This window comes from Ranitomeya imitator, chromosome 7, assembly GCF_032444005.1.
Source record: "Ranitomeya imitator isolate aRanImi1 chromosome 7, aRanImi1.pri, whole genome shotgun sequence".
Lineage (NCBI taxonomy): Eukaryota > Metazoa > Chordata > Amphibia > Anura > Dendrobatidae > Ranitomeya > Ranitomeya imitator.
Window position 1 is genome coordinate 20,464,197 of NC_091288.1, and position 18,720 is coordinate 20,482,916.

The 18,720-nt window shown below is 36.8% G+C and overlaps 1 protein-coding gene across 1 annotated transcript in view; it reads right to left on the reverse strand.

Annotated features, from left to right (window-relative positions):
- Positions 1–18,720, reverse strand: part of LRP1B (LDL receptor related protein 1B) — a 1,659,362-nt gene that overhangs the window by 313,266 nt on the left and 1,327,376 nt on the right. The window contains exons 42-43 of the mRNA XM_069732880.1: positions 8,060–8,249; positions 804–1,008 (exon numbers count right to left, since the gene is read on the reverse strand). Of these exons, the coding sequence (XP_069588981.1) occupies positions 804–1,008; positions 8,060–8,249 (395 nt within the window). The remainder of the gene's footprint in view (positions 1–803; positions 1,009–8,059; positions 8,250–18,720) is intronic.

An 18,720-nucleotide genomic window follows, 5' to 3' on the forward strand; every position in this document is an offset into this window, starting at 1 on the left:
AGATGATGGAGGGACCTAGGACATAGTATGGATGGGCCTAGGAGAGGTGATAGAGGCACCTAGGACATGTGAGGGATGGGCTTAGGACAGGTGATGGAGGGACCTAGGACATAGTTGGGATGGGCCTAGGACAGGTGATAGAGGGACCTAGTACATATGAGGGACATGCCTAGGACAAGTGATAGAGGGACCCAGGAGATGTGAGGCATTGGCTTAAGACAGATGATGGAGGGACCTAGGACATTTGAGAGACGGGCCTAAGGTAGGTTATGGAGGGACCTAGGACATGGGAGGGACGGGCCTATGCCAAGTGAATATAAGTTATTATTTTTTTATCCCTTTTCCTGCCTATTGTTTGCAAAGCTTTAGGTACTGGAAACAATTCAAGGTATAATAAACATCTATTTATGGATATTTTCATTTTGACAAATTTAACTTTACACTGAATCACATCTGATGACAAAAAATTATTTTGGGAAATTCACTTATCTCTACTCATGATGTAACAAAAATCTATATAAAAATGTACAAAACAAAACATTCATCAAAGCTATAAAATGATATTTTTTAACAATTTTGAATATGAAACGAATAAAAATCAATACAGTACAAAAAACATTTCATGAAAATATAACCAATATTATAACATTTTAATAAAGGTAGACAACTTATTTTTTATGGCATATCACTAATAGAATGAACTCTTCATGGAGGCTCCAGAAATCCAGAAACTTAAAGCTATTCCTCATTTATACCAAATCGGCGAATAGTGCGTTTGTTGAAAAATGAACCTTTTTACTTACGTATCTGTATGATCCATCGTATTCGCATCTCTCTATCTTTCCCAGGCTGCCATCAGAGTAGTAGAGTTTCTCAGCAGAGTGATCAATGGTTAAGCCATTTGGAGTAACAATATCCGTGCTTACAATGACCTGGGCATTATTCCCAGAAAGGGTGGATCTCATGATGCTTGGGTGCTGTTCATTCCAATTAGTCCAAAACATTAAACTGGGAATGAAAAATAGAGGAACATTTTAATGTGAATTGTAAAATACAGATTTAATTTGGACATATTCATTTTTACAGAGTCTTATAAAATGTGAATAGAAAGGAATCAAGATCACTATTTGGCAATACATGCCGAGGGCATTAAAGCAGAGTGAGGCATGAAAATTACCGGAATTGTTACCAATATTATGCATGTGCATTGTTCTATTTTCATGGATGCTTCTATTTTTATCCATCAAACACGGAAAAGATGTCCAGCAATTCAAATTAACTCACCTTGGAAATGGTAAGAGTTGCAGCAGACTGGTTTTGTGTGCTCAGACTATTTATTAAAAAACAGTGAATTAAAAAAAAGGTTTTCAAAGAAGGAAAAATCCCTTTAACCCCTTTGCAACATAGAATTTACCAACATGTCCTACATCTTTGCGGTAGCTCCGATCACTGTTATTCAATCATTTAGTTCTGACATCAAATCAAAGGGTGTCAATTATTTAATATTGCAATCGGGAGCCTTCTGAAAGCCCCAGCTGAAGCCATTATACTCTGCATTGCTAATGTACAGTACTGTATATTGCATTACATGCACTCAAAGGATCGCAGGATCAAGTTTAGTCCCAGGAGGACTAAACAATATTTTAAAAAAAAAAGTAAAAAACAAAATATAGAAAAGAAAGAAAACCATAACATTTATCCCCTTTACGACCTATGACTCATAGGTAAGTCATAGGTCATGTTGCTGTATTTGATGCGGGCGCCTGCACTGAGCCCGCATCTTTCCCGGCACATGACAGCTGATTTCATCAGCTAGCACGTGCCCCTAACAGCCATGGTTGGAATTGCAATGCACCCAAGGCTGTTAACATGTTAAATGCCAGTGTCAATCACTGTCAGTGGCATTTAACTTGAGTGTGCAGGAAACGCATCATAAGACCCATCCATCTGCACATGTCACATGATGTTGGGGCGCTAATGGGTTGGCATGAGAGATGCGTGTCTGCAGAAGAAGACCTCTGTGCTTGTCATTGCAGATCTCCTATGAACGCGGGCCATGGCTTGAGCCCTGCTATTTGTAGAACAAGCGACAAGCGTTCGGATGATGGCAGCTTCAAGTCTCCTAAAGGGACTATTAAAGCAAGTAAAAAGTAGAAAACAAATGTTTTAAAAAAAATTTAAAGAATAAAAAAAAATTAAAGTTAAAATTACCCCCTTTTGCCCCAATCAAAATAAAACAATAAAAAAATACACATATTTGGTATCACTGCATTCAGAAATGCACGATCTATCAAAATATAAACTAAATTAAACTGATCAGTAAATGGCGTAAAGAGAAAAAAATTGAAATGCCAGAATTACAGTTTGGCCCCTGAAACATAGTAGTAAAATGCAATAAGAGTCGATCAAAACATTGCATCGACCTCAAAATGATATCAATAAAAACATCAGCTCGGCGCGCAAGAACGTGAGCTCTCACCCAGATCCTGAAAAATGGAGTCCCAATGAGTCTCGGAAATTGGCGCCATTTTTTTTTCAACAAACTTTGGATTTTTTTTGTCACTTAAATCAAAAACTACCTATACAGTACATGTTTGGTGTCTGCAAACATAATGACCTGGAGAATCCTAATAACAGTCTTATCATTTAGTGAATATGGTAAAAAACAAAAAAAATATTATTGAATTGCATTTTTTTTTTTGCAATTTCACAGCACTTGGATTTTACTGCTTTCCAGCACACTATCTGGTAAAATCAATGGAATCTTTCAAAAATACAAATCGTCCAGCTAAAAACATAAACCCTCACCTGGCCATATTGAGAGAAAAATTAGAAAAATTATGTGTTAGGGAAGAAGAGTACCAAAAAACGAAAATGCAAAAATGGAAAATCCCATGGTCGTGAAGGGGTTCAAATTACCCCCCTTTTTCAAATCTGAAAAACGGACTTTTTAAAAATAAAAAATAGGCATGTTCAGTATTGGTGCATCATTAAAAGAAAAATAATCAAAACACAAGAAATGCTTATTTGATCACCACACAAGGAAACAAAAAAATCAATCAAAATGTTCCATGCACCTGAAAATGGTACCAATAAAACTACAGTTCTGCTCATAAAAGGTCTCATGCAGCTCCATCGACAAAAAAATAAAAAAAAGTTACGGGTCTCAAAAAATGTACAGAAAATATTGAAACATCACCGTAATCATAATGATCTAAAATATCATGATGCCAGATCTCATTTACGGCACAATGAACGCCATATAAACAAAGCCTAAAAATCATTGACATAATTTTTACCCCATCTGGATACTTTTTTTCTCATTTTCAGTACACTATATGCTAAAATATATGGTGCAATTCGAAACTAAAACAGACGAGTCCTTCTAAATAAAAAAAAAAGAAAAGTTCCGGTTCTTGGAAGAAGACGATGAAGAAAAAATAAAAGCATAAAAAAGAAAAATTGCCAAGTGATAAAAGGGTTACAAATAGTGGTCTCAGGGTCCTGGCCATTAGAAGAGCATATCCATATTTATGAGTATGGAATTCACAAGATGATGGTGACATTCGATGGTGACCTTAATGCCTTGGAGATACCATTTCCCATTGAATTGCCAACCATGTATTCCTATAATCGACAGATACATTTCAAACATTGAGAACAGCTATAATTTACAATTTAGTCATCGGAATGTTGCAAATAGGTCTATTTGCTTAGTCCTCACGGGGATATAGAGCGCTCCACTATATGTTACATGATGAATGACCCTAAACTTCACATTTGTTTTACTGCCAAGAATAACATTAGACTAAATGAAGAGATGTCTTGCTTGGAAGGATGGACATGATTAGTCTTTGACAAACATATGAGTCTTCTGTACATGATAAAAGTGACAACGCATCATTAGCTTCTACACTAATAGGGCAAAAGAGCTGACATGGCTTCTGGGAAACCCTTAAAAAATTGATGCAATTAGGATTCCTTGGAGACCTTCCCTGGATATCTATCCTTCCCACAGTTCTTCTTCTCTTATGGTAATCATAGTTTGTTGACTGCACAGTGAATATACGTATTGAAGCATGTGAACATATACGACTCACAGGCATGCAAATATATCAGCACGCTTGAAAGGGGAATCAGAAAGACGATGATGTGAAGAAATGTAATTACTTTACATGTAAAAATTCTTCATTCCAGTAAATATATATATTTATATTATTAATAATTTTGTTCATAGGGATAAGTCTTACAGGAGAGAACCAAGCTTAAACATAGTATTAAGCAGTATTATAGTAGTTATATTATTGCGTAAGGGGCAGTATTATGGCAGTTATATTCTTGTACATAGGAGCAGTATTATAACAGTCATATTCTTGTACATAGGGGCAGTATTACAGTAGTTATATTCTTGTACATAGGAGCAGTATTATAGTAGTTATATTCTTGTACATAGGGGCAGTATTATAGTAGTTATATTCTTGTACATAGGAGCAGTATTATAGTAGTTATATTCTTGTACATAGGGGCAGTATTATAGTAGTTATATTCCTGTACATAGGAGCAGTATTATAACAGTCATATTCTTGTACATAGGAGCAGTATTATAGTAGTTATATTCTTGTACATAGGGGCAGTATTATAGTAGTTATATTCTTGTACATAGGAACAGTATTATAGTAGTTATATTCTTGTACATAGGGGGCAGTATCATAGTAGTTATATTCCTGTACATAGGAGCAGTATTATAGTAGTTAAATTCTTGTACATAAGAGCAGTATTATAGTATTTATATTCTTGTACATAGAGGACAGTAGTATAGTAGTTGTATTCTTGTACATAGGGAGCAGTATTATAGTAGTCATATTCTTGTACATAGGGGCAGTATTATAGTAGTTATATTCTTGTACATAGGGGGCAGTATTATAGTAGTTATATTCCTGTACATAGAAGCAGTATAATAGTAGTTATAATCTTGTACATAGGGGCAATACTATAGTAGTTATATTCTTGTACATAAGAGCAATATTATAGTAGTTATAATCTTGTACACAGGGGCAATACTATAGTAGTTATATTCTTGTGCATAGGAGCAGTATTATAGTAGTAATATTCTTGTACATAGAGGCAGTACTATAGTAGCTATATTCTTGTGCATAGGGGCAGTATTATAGTACTTATATTCTTATACATAAGAGCAGTATTATAGTAGTTATATTCTTGTACATGGGGCAGTATTATAGTAGTTATATTCTTGTACATAGGAGCAGTATTATAGTAGTAATATTCTTATAAATAAGAGCAGTGTTATAGTAGTTATATTCTTGTACATAGGGGCAGTATTATAGTAGTTATGTTCTTGTACATAGGAGCAGTATTATAGTAGTAATATTCTTGTACATAGGGGCAGTACTATAGTAGTGATATTCCTGTATATAGGAGGCAGTATTATAGTAGTTATATTCTTGTTCATAGGGGCAGTATTATAGTAGTTATATTCTTATACATAAGAGCAGTGTTATAGTAGTTATATTCTTGTACATAGGGGCAGCATCATAGTAGTTATATTCTTGTACATAGGGCAGTATTATAGTAGTTATATTCTTGTACATAGGGGCAGTATTATAGTAGTTATATTCTTGTACATAGGGGCAGTATTATAGTAGTTATATTCTTGTATATAGGAAGCAGTATTGTAGTAGTTATATTCTTGTACATAGGGAGCATTATCATAGTAGTTTTATTCCTGTACATAATGGCAGTATTATAGTAGTTATATTCTTGTACATAGGGAGCAGTATTATAGTAGTTATGTTCTTATACATAAGACAGGATTATAGTAGTTATATTCTTGTACATAGGGGCAGTACTATAGTAGTTTTATACTTGTACATAGGGGCAGTATGATAGTAGCTATATTCTTGTACATATGGTCAGTAATATAGTAATTTTATTGTTGCACATAAGGGAATATTATAGCAGTTTTATTCTTGTACGTAGGGGCAACAATTATAGTAGTTATATTCTTGTACTATGTGAGCTGTGTTATATACTGCATGAGCTGTGTTAAATACTGTGTCTCTGTGCTATATACTACGTGGGCTGTGTTATATACTGCGTGGGCTGTGTTATATACTACGTCTCTGTGCTATATACTACATGGCTGTGGTATATATTAAGTGGCTGGGCAATATACTACATCGCTGTGCTCTATACCACGTGGCCTGTGTTATATACTGCATGGTTGTGTTATATAGTATGTCTCTGTGCTATATACTACGTGGCTGTGCTATATACTTCGTGGCTGTGGAATATATTACTTGGCTGTGGAATATATTATGTGGCTGGGCAATATATTATGTGGCTAGGCAATATACTATGTGTTTGTGCTATATACTACGGGGGCTGTGCTATATACTACGTGGCTGGGCAATATACTACTTGAACTGTGCTATATACTACATGGGCTGTGCTATATACTACGCGGGCTGAGTTATATACTATGTGGGCTGTGTTATATACTACGTGGGCTGTGTTATATACTACGTGGGCTGTGTTATATACTATGTGGGCTGTGTTATATGCTACTTGGTTGTGCTATATCTCTGCTGTATCTGTACTTCATGAATCATGGTATGTGTTAAAGAGGGGGGCCCACTGAGACTCTTTTGCCCGGGCCCTCAAAAACCTGGATCCGGCCCTAGCTTCACTGATTGTTTGCAGCCGGGCTTGACCAATCAGCGGCAGGCGCAGTCCAGCCGCGAATTGGCACAGAATTTGAACCACGCTTCGTTAATTGGTCGCTCCCGACCGGCCAAATCCTGTGTATAAATTGCATTATTCTGAAAACTTCATAAATAAACTACATCCATATTCTAGAATACCCGATGTGTTAGAATCGGGCCACCATCTAGTATATATATAAGCTTAGATGTTACCTGAAGAACAGAGAAACGGGACAAGGTGGAGGGACTCTGGACCCATCTCGTATTTGTGACTCAAGCAGGTTTTTACTAGGCATTATTAGCATATCCAAGACTATTACTGTTCGATAGATAATGATTTATATGGCAAAAATGGAAGCTGGTACATTTAAGGTGCGCTATGCTGTGGGAATGAAGAGCCTTGGGATTCCAAAACAGTTTTTATCAATACCTAATGCCTGCACACAGCACCTTTGGGTGAGTGCTGCCATCAATTATACCTATCCCTTACCAGACGGTATTGTCCTATTTTGTGTGCACTACTGTCCCTCTCTAGAGCTTCTCATGATGATTTATATCACAGACACAAGTACTAGGTTGCTACACTCTAGAGAATAGAATCAGAACTTGTATGTGAGCTCCTATCTTCTTATAATATCAATAAGCCTAATTTATCATACATTTTATGAGTATATCTATTTTTTGGGTCCCCCTGTTATGAGGTATCTTTATTTTAAAACTTTACATACATTCTATATATATATATATATATATATATATATATATATATATATATACGCACCATATATTACTTGCATTTAAGAAACTTTATTTATTTTAAGGATTCTCAGTGTTCCCTTCCTTTGCAGAGTCCAGTAAATGGCATAGGATGATTATGCGTGAGGACGTTTTATTGATGTAATTGTCCATTGATGTGTCTGATATAAGCTCAGTCTCACTTGCCTAAATACTTGTTGTAAGGAAACTATTATGGTTAATGGCAATGAGGTAATCTTCCCCAAATAGCATAAAACAATTCTAGCATTGTGCTACATGATATTTTTCTATTATTTGACGCTCTTGTTCAGAACAGATTATACAAGGTCAATTCAAAGTTTGGATTCAAGTTCTCAGTAGAGAACAAGGCATAACGTAACATAAATAACCAGCCTTTTTCTACTCCTGGAAGACGTTAATTGTCCAATTGCTATAAATATGCATTCTCCGGGAAAAGGTTAAGTGTAAATATCCTCTAAATTGCTCTTGTATCTGGAGAAACATCTGTCAGAGGACAGAATCAAGCAGTTAAGCTAAAGTTGTATGCCATAAATTACATAAGTCTGAAATAATTTGCATACTTTTGGCATTCATCCAGTGCTAGAACGTGGGGGTGGTCATCTTCAGACATGGTGATAACAGCCTGCCTGTTGAAGGCCCCTCTCCGACTCTGGTCCACAGTATGGCGTGTGATGGATGAGGTAGTAGAGCTTGTCCAGTAGAGAGTATCCCATGCTCGGTGATAAGCCAGACCTTCCACAGAGCCCACATCTGTCAAGTAAACACCATAGAAAAATTAGATTATCTCGTGCTGTTAGACAATCTAAGGTAGTCTTGTAATATTTCATTAGTGATATCTCCATTTGGTCTCAACTGTGCCAAAATTCCTAAAAAAGAAGACATTAAATTTGCAAACTGAATAAGTCTGCTATAAGTTGCGTCAACCGTAACAAATTCCGAATCAAATTTTATAATTATTCATGTTCTTAAAAATATATTGGCTTGCACCCATTATAATTCTAAAAAACTGAAAGACATTTATGAAGGTGTATATTGTACGTTATACTTGGGTTATGATATTATGCATTTAATGAAAGTTTTTAATTTTTCAGCTTGAAGAAATTCTATCATTTTACTATTAGTCCAGCAGACATAATGAATTGTCTTAATGTTCATAGCTACTTCAGTATAATAAAAATGTATTATTTCTGTGTTTATACATTTTTAATTTTTTCCCTATGTTTTCTGAGTTGGCCATTTGTCCCACTGTAATGTTTTTGCTTGGTGTAATCAGATGCCCCCTCTTTTGTCCCATCTTGCTTCAGCATTGCATTCTGACACCCCGTTCATTGCTCCCATCGGAGTTTACATCCAAACCCCCAGCAAAACGGGATTTGGACATATGCACCGAAGGGGCTATAGACTATAATGGTGCCGACCCAGCAAACATGTGATCTGTTGTGCAACATTTTCAGAAGTGTATGCTTAGTGGTGGTGGATAGTCAGAAGTTGTAGACTGCATCTGGGTGTCCGTCTCCACTAGGCATACATGTCCAAAAATGATGAACGACAGAGCACACGTTCTCTCTGTCGGCACCGTTATAGTCTATGGCCCCTTCAGCGCATGCGCCCAAATCCCGTTTTGTAGTAGGTCCGGACATAAGCTCTGAAAATACCAACAAACAGGTGCCGTAACGCAGTGTGAAAGCACCCTAAGGCCATGTTTTCCCAGTCAGGATTTGCAATAAAAAAACTGTTAAGATTTTCAATAATATCCATAAAACTCAATTTCATTCTTTGGAGTTGAATGCATATTCACACACGGTTTATCTCTATTGAAGTTTAATATAGAGCTAATCAGTGGCTTTTCACCTAGGATTTCACATGAATAATGAATATGCTGTGTATTGCATGATCCACATTACAGATATTATTAAGCCTATCTTTTTGGGGACAAGCCAACTGGGCATGAAAAGTCCTACTTAAAGGGAATTTGTTAGTAGAATCAACCCTCCTAAGACATCTACATGGACATGGAGGTCATAGAAAGTTTTAATAAAATGATACCTTGATATCTGTGATCTGATGTATTATTCCAGAAAAATTTTTAAAAAATGCAAATGAGCTGTTAAGATCTATGGGCTGGACAGAAATCTCCCTGAGAATTTGCCTTCAGAGCTTATTATAAGTGAAAAGGGACATTACCTGTGTGCGACGTGTAGATTGGGGGAGTAGACTGTCAGTCAATACATGTCTCACACTAGTAACTCCCCTTTTATTTTGGAATAAGCTCTGTAGGTAGATTTTTGTAGAGATCTATGTCGAGCCCATAGATCTTAACAGATCATTTATATTTTTTAAGAAAAATATGGATTGCTATGGAATAAAACATAAGATCGCAGATATCAAGGTACCATTTTGTTCAACTTTCTAAGACCATATAGAAGGCTTAAGAGGTTTGATCCTTCTGACCGACTCCATATAAGCGCATTGCAGTTAGAACTGTTGAACAGAAATCTAGACAAAATCTATAAAGTTTGAACATACCTTAAAGAGACACCTGTAGCATAAACACCTTCAGAAAGAGTTTCATTATTTAATTTGCTCAAATTTGATTGTCTTAGACCAATTACCTTTTTCTCTTGGCTTTTGAAAAAACAAACAAACAATAATTTGCCAATACTTTGCCAGGAGATATTTATTCTATTTGTTCTTCCTTACCTTTCATCTCTGGATATGTTGGTCCAAGATGAATTGTAAGGAAGAATACATATTGACACATAGAACAAACATCTCCTGACAAAGTATCATGAAATTATTGTTTTTTTTTTCAAAACAGGTCATCTCAGGCCATCAACTAGGGATATCTCAAGCTAAGAGAAAAAGTAAGAAAGAGCACATCTGTACATTGTTGCATGTCAGCCTATTCATTTACAGAAGTTCTGTTACTTGAAATAAATACGTACATTTTTACCTTGTGTAAATTTCCCCGTTTTCTACATCCAGTTGGCTAAAAGGCTAAATTCTTATATAAAAAATATTGAAAGGGGAGCCATACCTCAGGAAAAGTGAGACGAAGCAACAAAATATGGACATCTCCAGTTTCAGGAGAACATCAGCATTTACATCAGATATAAATGACTTTAAAGTACATACAGACAAAAGCACAAAGAAAGGACCAAATCTCCCTCCTCACCCTTCTTTTCTTATAGTCTTGCATTAACACTACGGTAGAGATTCTGCTGCAACTCCTTCTTATCACCACCTTTCACCCAACCCCTGACCTATAGCATTGCAAAATTGTATTCTTACACAGTAGTTGGATCTTTGTGGACTGAAAAAGATTGTTGGATTTATATAAAAGGAACACAGAATTCCACCAAATAATCTACCATAACTCTCCAACTCAAATAATCCGTATCACACAAAAAGGGAAAATTCCAATCAGAAGAAACCCAATAGAGTATTTTTATAAAATTATAAAATTTTTTAAACACTAAAATCCAAAATTATATGTCAAGGTGAAGCTGACCAAGCAGGATAGGGGAGGTAAATATTCACCACATGATAACAGGTAATGGCGCCTGCACAGTCAGAATAGGCACCAAATCAGGGTAATAAGAACATATATAGGTGCATATGCAAAAAAATACCCATTATAATAAACAGCACAGATATAAATGGCATAAAAATTAGCCTAATAAATGCAAGGATAGTCCATAAGAATAAAGTGCAATAGTGCAAGATGCAAAAGGTGCTAAGCAAGAGAGAGTACACAATGTAGAACTGCTCTGTAAACTATTCAATAAGAATGTTCATATTGCCTATATGTTGTGTGAGACCAAGACCCCAGCCTGCCGCCTCAACGCACGTTTCGCTGATCTTCGTCAGGAGGCCTCACACCTTCTGACGAAGCAAAAATGTAAAAGTAAAGATAGAATGGCACCAAGTGTTTCCTCCACGAATATGGTATAACGTGGGGTATGCCTAGACTGTCAAACAAACAGCGCTGGAAAATGGAGACTCAATTTAGAACCACTGTGGCATGCGGTAATCAAAAGCATTAGGGTGGTGCTCAACAAAAAAGCAATGAAGATCCAGGGAATGAAGAAAAATAAAGTGGCACTCACCCAATATTGCTATATGAAAAATGTCCTTTATTCAGAGTATACACTCACAGACATCGGGTGGAGAGGCGGCTTGGTAGGAAGGGAGGTGCAAGAGGAGGCAAGAGGACGACGGCCGTCGTCCTCTTGCCTCCTCTTGCACCTCCCTTCCTACCAAGCCGCCTCTCCACCCGATGTCTGTGAGTGTATACTCTGAATAAAGGACATTTTTCATATAGCAATATTGGGTGAGTGCCACTTTATTTTTCTTCATTCCCTGGACCTTCTGACGAAGATCGTCTTGGAGGCTTGGTCAGCTTTACCTTGCTATATAATTGTGGATTTTAGTGTTTAAATAAATTTATAATTTTCTAAAAATACTCTGTTGGGTTTCTTCCAATTGGAATTTTCCCTTTTTGTGTGATAATTTATATAAAAGGTCTGCAGGAAAGAGTTGGGTAACGTAATACTGCTAGAAGATGAGAAATAAGGAACTTAACCCTTATAATTAAAATATAACATTTTTTATTTATTGACATATTGTATTGAATTATTCCAAGTGATACAATGATAGGTAGACTTTCATTGAATCAATCACAACTCTGTACCCTATTTATAGTCATCGTATTGTAGTTATTTACTAAATTAATTTCATCAGCTTAGTTTTTCTTAAGATTCAACAGCAATCGTTCTTGATGAAAGGCATCGGATTTCAGGATATTAATAATGCAAAGGAGAACATTTCTCTAAAGGTCTTAGTATTTTTTGCAACTAAAACACCTGACATTTATTAATATAATGACACGGGAGGGCAGAACTTAACACAAATTTGTTATCTTAGCACTTCTTCTGAAAGCATATCCACAAAGTAAGTGACCTTCATCTCAACAGTTCATAACTGAATGAGCAAGTCCAAGACCTGAATGTATCTCCGAAGCACAGATTCATTATTCCTGACACTTCCTAAACCTCTCTTACAAAATGACTTTGACAGATTTTCATCCGCTGATACTTTCATGCCAAGTCAGCAAGAAGCCACTTGTACCACCACAGAGATGAAACAGATGTTACTTTATCTTATGGATGATGCATATCCTTTGATACTGTAATTCAAGAAAAAACGACTGTCTTCTCTATTTTCTAAGATTCAGATAATGAAAGGTATTAAAAAAAGAGAGATCCAAAAAAGTTGTCTTTTAACATTGACATTGACTATTAGACGTGTGTAGAGGGATCATCATTATTCTCATTTTCACATGGAAACACAGGAAGCAATGGAATGAAATGGAAAGGGAGTAGATACAGATTAGATATTAGAAAAAAAACTTTTTGAGAGTGAGGGGGATCAATGAGTGGAACAGGCAGCCACAAGAGGTGGTGAGCTTTCCTGCAATGGAAGTCTTCAAACAGAGGCTGGACAGACATCTGTCTGAGATGGTTTAGTGACTCCTGCATTGAGCAGGGGGTTGGACACGATGACCCTGGAGGTCCCTTCCAACTCTAACATTCTATGATTCTATGCTGATCTGTCTTTTATAATAATTTGTATATTATAATTTTTAATATTAATATTATTCTGATATTGTACTTCCCTTGCTTTCACTGTAATACTTTGCTGCCTTACTAATAGAAGTGTGCAATGGTTGGAGGGAATGTACTTCTCCAGTAAAGCGATAAATCAGACCGCTAATACCAAAAACAGCCTTAACTTGAACAGTTTGCCTTAAATTTAAATGTGCTATAAAAACATTTGTCATTGTGCTCATCAACAGGACCTCAAACTGCCACGAAAAGAACAAGGAGACGTAAGCTCCAAATTTCTGAATACTTTGAAACTGGAACATGTTCTTCACTGATCAACTATGAGGATGCACATAAGAGGGAGCATATTTGATATTTTTAAGACTTTGATTTTGTTTTCGTGTTAATAAGGCAGCATAGCCAAATCGATCAAAAGTGGTGCACTCTAAATGCAAGGATGGTGCTCGAAGGAAAATGAAGTAATATAATATAGAACGATGACCTTCGGCACTCAATAAGTCACAAAAAAGTTCTATTTCAAAATTATTACAATTTTTAATTTTTAATTAAATTCAATTTTAATTCACAGCCGGCAAAATAGGATATACAGACATCAATCCATCCAACATTTCTGCATCATTGCCTTTATCAAGGGTATCTGTAAGGGGTAATCTGTCGGTGTGCTCCCAATGCCACAGTCTGGTATGGTGAAGAGTGAAGACAGTGCGGGGTTGAAATGTTTAAGAACAGCTCCTGCACTGTAGTGGGTATCCGTCGATGTGTTCCTGACCGCACCACAATTTTTTGCACCCGGGAACATGCTGACGGATAGTTAGTTTTTATGGCAGTGCTGGAGTGGTGCAAGCAATCTAACCTCCCTGACCCTGTATTATATTTACCAGCCTATCCGGGCCCATGCCGCCATCTTATAACTGCAATATCTGACTGACTGGAAGTCAGAGGTATTGGTCACAAGCTCTCAATATCAGTCTAAAAGAGCCTCGTTCTGGCTTTGTACTAGCTTTCATAGGCTTACGTTGAATTGTGACTTCCGGATCGCTCATCAAAAGTTTTTAAAATCTTTTCATAAAAAGACCGGCAAAACTCCACTTTAAACTGAAAAAAAAAGGTAACATTTCACAAACCATATTGTGTGGATGGAATTTGGAACTCACTCTATACATGACGCTATATTTCAGTAGAATGAAAATAATTTCGTTAAGGGGGTTGTCCAGGATAAATAAAAAGTCTACTTTTTTGATTTTCAGGAATGGAATAAATCTGAACAAAAATGTTACCATTCAATGACAACAAGAAATTAAAAAGCTGATATTAAAAAGTTATACAACTTCTGACTATCCTATCCAATGACTAAAACAATCGGTGGCATTTCGCTAGAAAATTAAACAAATTTGAGCTGTGATTTCCACTAATCAAAAATATGGTCGTAGTAGTGTGCCACTTGTTCTCTTTGATTGATAGGTTTTTTTTATTATACATAGCAATATATCCGGTATTTCAAAAACTGCAAAAGACTAACTGGAAAGGTTCACAGAACAGAAGAAGATGGCTCCTGGTGTGTATAATACTAGGGGCAGGGAACATAGATTAGTTGCACCATTCTAGCACTGCAAAGTAAATTACCTTTACCATACCTTAACGAACCTCTTAATTTTTCTGTTTGATTTCACGCCATGTTTCATCTCTCTGTATGTACTATACTGTGCTATTCACATATGAAGTTTAACAGCAGTGCATGGAGGCTACATAGCTCTGTAAAAAGGAGCCATAAAGTCTCCGTGCACTTTCTTATGCAGCATAAGCTCTTAAATCAATTACAAAGTTTTAGGACAGTGTAATAAATGCTTAGCTAATATGAAATTAATAGTCAGTGTATTCACCTGTTCTGACATCTCATCTTACATCAGTAATAGCAACCCCTACCAGCTGATTAAATATCTACACAACACAGGACAATATCTTATGATTTTCACAGGCGATGGAAGAGCGATCACATCATTACACTGCCAAATACCATCTATCACTTTTACTGGATTTAACGAAGATGGATTACATCCTAAAGGAGAGATGCAAGCTATAAATATATTCATTCTGATCTTCATCTGACTTTCCCCTAGAATAGACATGCAACAAATCAATAATTGAAGAACACACACTTCTGATCCTTTGTTATAAATGATTTTAATAAAAGAAATCCGTTTGGTATAATGACAAAAGAGAAAGTGTTAGTAGGAGATGAAACATCTGCACACTGAAGCTTACAACAAAGAGTTTTCGGCAAAAGCAGACTCAACTTTTTTTTGGCTTAAAGCAAAAAAAGTTTTCAAAACCTTTCAAGACCGGCAAACCACACCCTAAACTGAAAAAAAATGATTGAACCTTCGACAAACCATATTATGAGCTTAGAAGTGAGAACTTACTTTATACATGATGCCATGTTTCAGGACAATAGATAGGGTTTCGTTAAGGGGGTTGTCGAGGATAAAAAAAATAAATGGTCTACTTTTTTTTCCAGGAATAGAATGGATCTGAACAAAAATGTTTACATTAAGAAGAAATTAAAAGAGTGATATAAAAAGTCGTTCAACTTCCGAATAACTATGTTATGATTATAGCAATTGGTGCTATTTTGCTAGAAAATTACACCAGTTTGACCTGCAATTTCCTCCAATCAACAATATGGTTGTAGTAGTGTGCCACTTTGATATTCTCTTTGATAGTTTTTTTTCTGATTTTGCATAGAAATATTTCAGCACTTTTTTATGATGAGACAACATTTTAAAGTGGTTATCCCATGAACAGCATTTATCACTTATCCATAGGGTTGATGATAAATGTATGATCACTTGAAATCCAAATATAGGGACTAACAACAAAACTGAGAAGTCTCCCATGTATAAAAAAAAAGCAGAATTGTGCCGTCCACTGCATTTACTTCTAGGGGTTTTAGTAAGTAATGCTGCACTTGTGTGACTACAGCTTCTATATACATTAATGGTGGGTTGTCACTTATATGCATTACCACTCCATTCACACAGGGGGTCAGGTGTATCACTTTTTCTCAAGAGGTCCTAGTGGTCTGACCCCAACCAATCATACATTTTTTTTACCAATACTCAGTATAGATTCTAGCCAAATGTTGAGTTGATAAATCTTTTGAAACTGACTTTAAAAGTAATGTGTCAGCATGATTTTCTATGTAATCTGAGGGCAGCATTTGGTAGTGACTGAGACACTGATTTCAGATATGGCTCACTTATTATGCTGTGTGTTGCCGTTTCAATAGAATGAGTGTTTAAAGGGAACCTGTCACGAGGTTTGGCTGATAAGAGAGACCCGGCCATCACCTTTCAGGGCTGATATACAGCATTCTATAATGCTTCATCTCTGCCCCAAACCCGACCTGTAAGTGAAGAAAAATAACTTTTATGATACTCACCTGGGGGGGGAGGGTCCAGTCCAATGGGCATTGCTCTTCTTGGTCCAGTGCCTCTCATCTGTTTACGATACCCATCCTCCTGCTTCCCTTCATCATCCACACAGTCTCCTCATCACAGCGCTCCTGTGCAGGCGTACTTCTCTACCCTGTTAAGGGCAGAGCAAAATACTGCAGTGTGCAAGCACCTGGGGTTATTTGATGGTTCCCGATGCCTGCGCACTGCAGTACTTTGCTCTGCCCTCAACAGGGCAGAGAAGTATGCCTGCGTATGGACGCGGTGCTGAGGAGACATGTCATCCACATGAAGCAAGCAGGAGGGCGGCATCGCAAGAAGAAGGGAGGCGCTGGACCAAGATGCCCATCGGACTTTACCACCCACAGGTGAGTATAATAAAAGATATTTTTCTAATCCTGCAGGTCGGGTTGGGGGCAGATATACAGCATTATAGAATGCTGTATATCAGCCCTGAAAGGTGATGATCGTATCTGTCATTGGCCAAACCTAGTGACAGCTTCCAGGAGATTATCAGTGCCCGAACTAGTGCCCAAGTGAGAGCTAGTCCGACCACGCCCCCAGCACTGATTGGCCATTTATTGTCAATAGACAATGCACATAGAAAGCTGTGGTGTGGGCGGGGCTAGCTACCTTAGCTCTGCAATATTCTACATCTAAAAACTCTGATTGTATCACAACTGCTGCAGCCAGTAAACTAAGTGATACATCTTTGGAATCAGGGTCTATTTTTCCACATTTCGGTTCTATTAGATGAGATAACAAAACCTGGTGACAGATTCTCTTTAAGAATGTGTATCTGCAATAGAAAAGCATGCAAAATTGTTTTTCTTTTAAAATGATTTCCAAATTTAGACAATCGTTATATCAAATCATTGCCAGATACAGTATGTACACTGGACAAGTGGAATTGCACCTCCACCAACTTAACCCCTTCAAGACCCAGCCTATTTTGACCTTAAAGACCTTGCCGTTTTTTGCAATTCTGACCAGTGTCCCTTTATGAGGTAATAACTCAGGAACGCTTCAACGGATCCTAGCGGTTCTGAGATTGTTTTTTCGTGACATATTGGGCTTCATGTTAGTGGTAAATTTAGGTCAATAAATTCTGCATTTATTTGTGATAAACACGGAAATTTAGCGAAAATTTTGAAAATTTCGCAATTTTCACATTTTGAATTTTTATTCTGTTAAACCAGAGAGATATGTGACACAAAATAGTTAATAAATAACATTTCCCACATGTTTACTTTACATCAGAACAATTTTGGAAACAAAATTTTTTTTTGTTAGGAAGTTATAAGGGTTAAAATTCGACCAGCGATTTGTCATTTTTACAATGAAATTTACAAAACCATTTTTTTTAGGGACCACCTCACATTTGAAGTCAGTTTGAGGGGTCTATATGGCTGAAAATACCCAAAAGTGACACCATTCTAAAAACTGCACCCCTCAAGGTACTCAAAACCACATTCAAGAAGTTTATTAACCCTTCAGGTGCTTCACAGCAGCAGAAGCAACATGGAAGGAAAAAATGAACATTTAACTTTTTAGTCACAAAAATTATCTTTTAGCAACAATTTTTTTATTTTCCCAATGGTAAAAGGAGAAACTGAACCACGAAAGTTGTTGTCCAATTTGTCCTGAGTACGCTGATACCTCATATGTGGGGGTAAACCACTGTTTTGGCGCACGGCAGGGCTTGGAAGGGAAGGAGCGCCATTTGACTTTTTGAATCAAAAATTGGCTCCACTCTTTAGCGGACACCATGTCACGTTTGGAGAGCCCCCGTGTGCCTAAAAATTGGAGCTCCCCCACAAGTGACCCCATTTTGGAAACTAGACGCCCCAAGGAACTTATCTAGATGCATAGTGAGCACTTTGAACCCCCAGGTGCTTCACAAATTGATCCGTAAAAATGAAAAAGTACTTTTTTTTCACAAAAAAATTCTTTTAGCCTCAATTTTTTCATTTTCACATGGGCAACAGGATAAAATGGATCCTAAAATGTGTTGGGCAATTTCTCCTGAGTACACCAATACCTCACATGTGGAGGTAAACCACTGTTTGGGCACATGGTAAGGCTCGGAAGGGAAGGAGCGCCATTTGACTTTTTGAATGAAAAATTATTTCCATCGTTAGC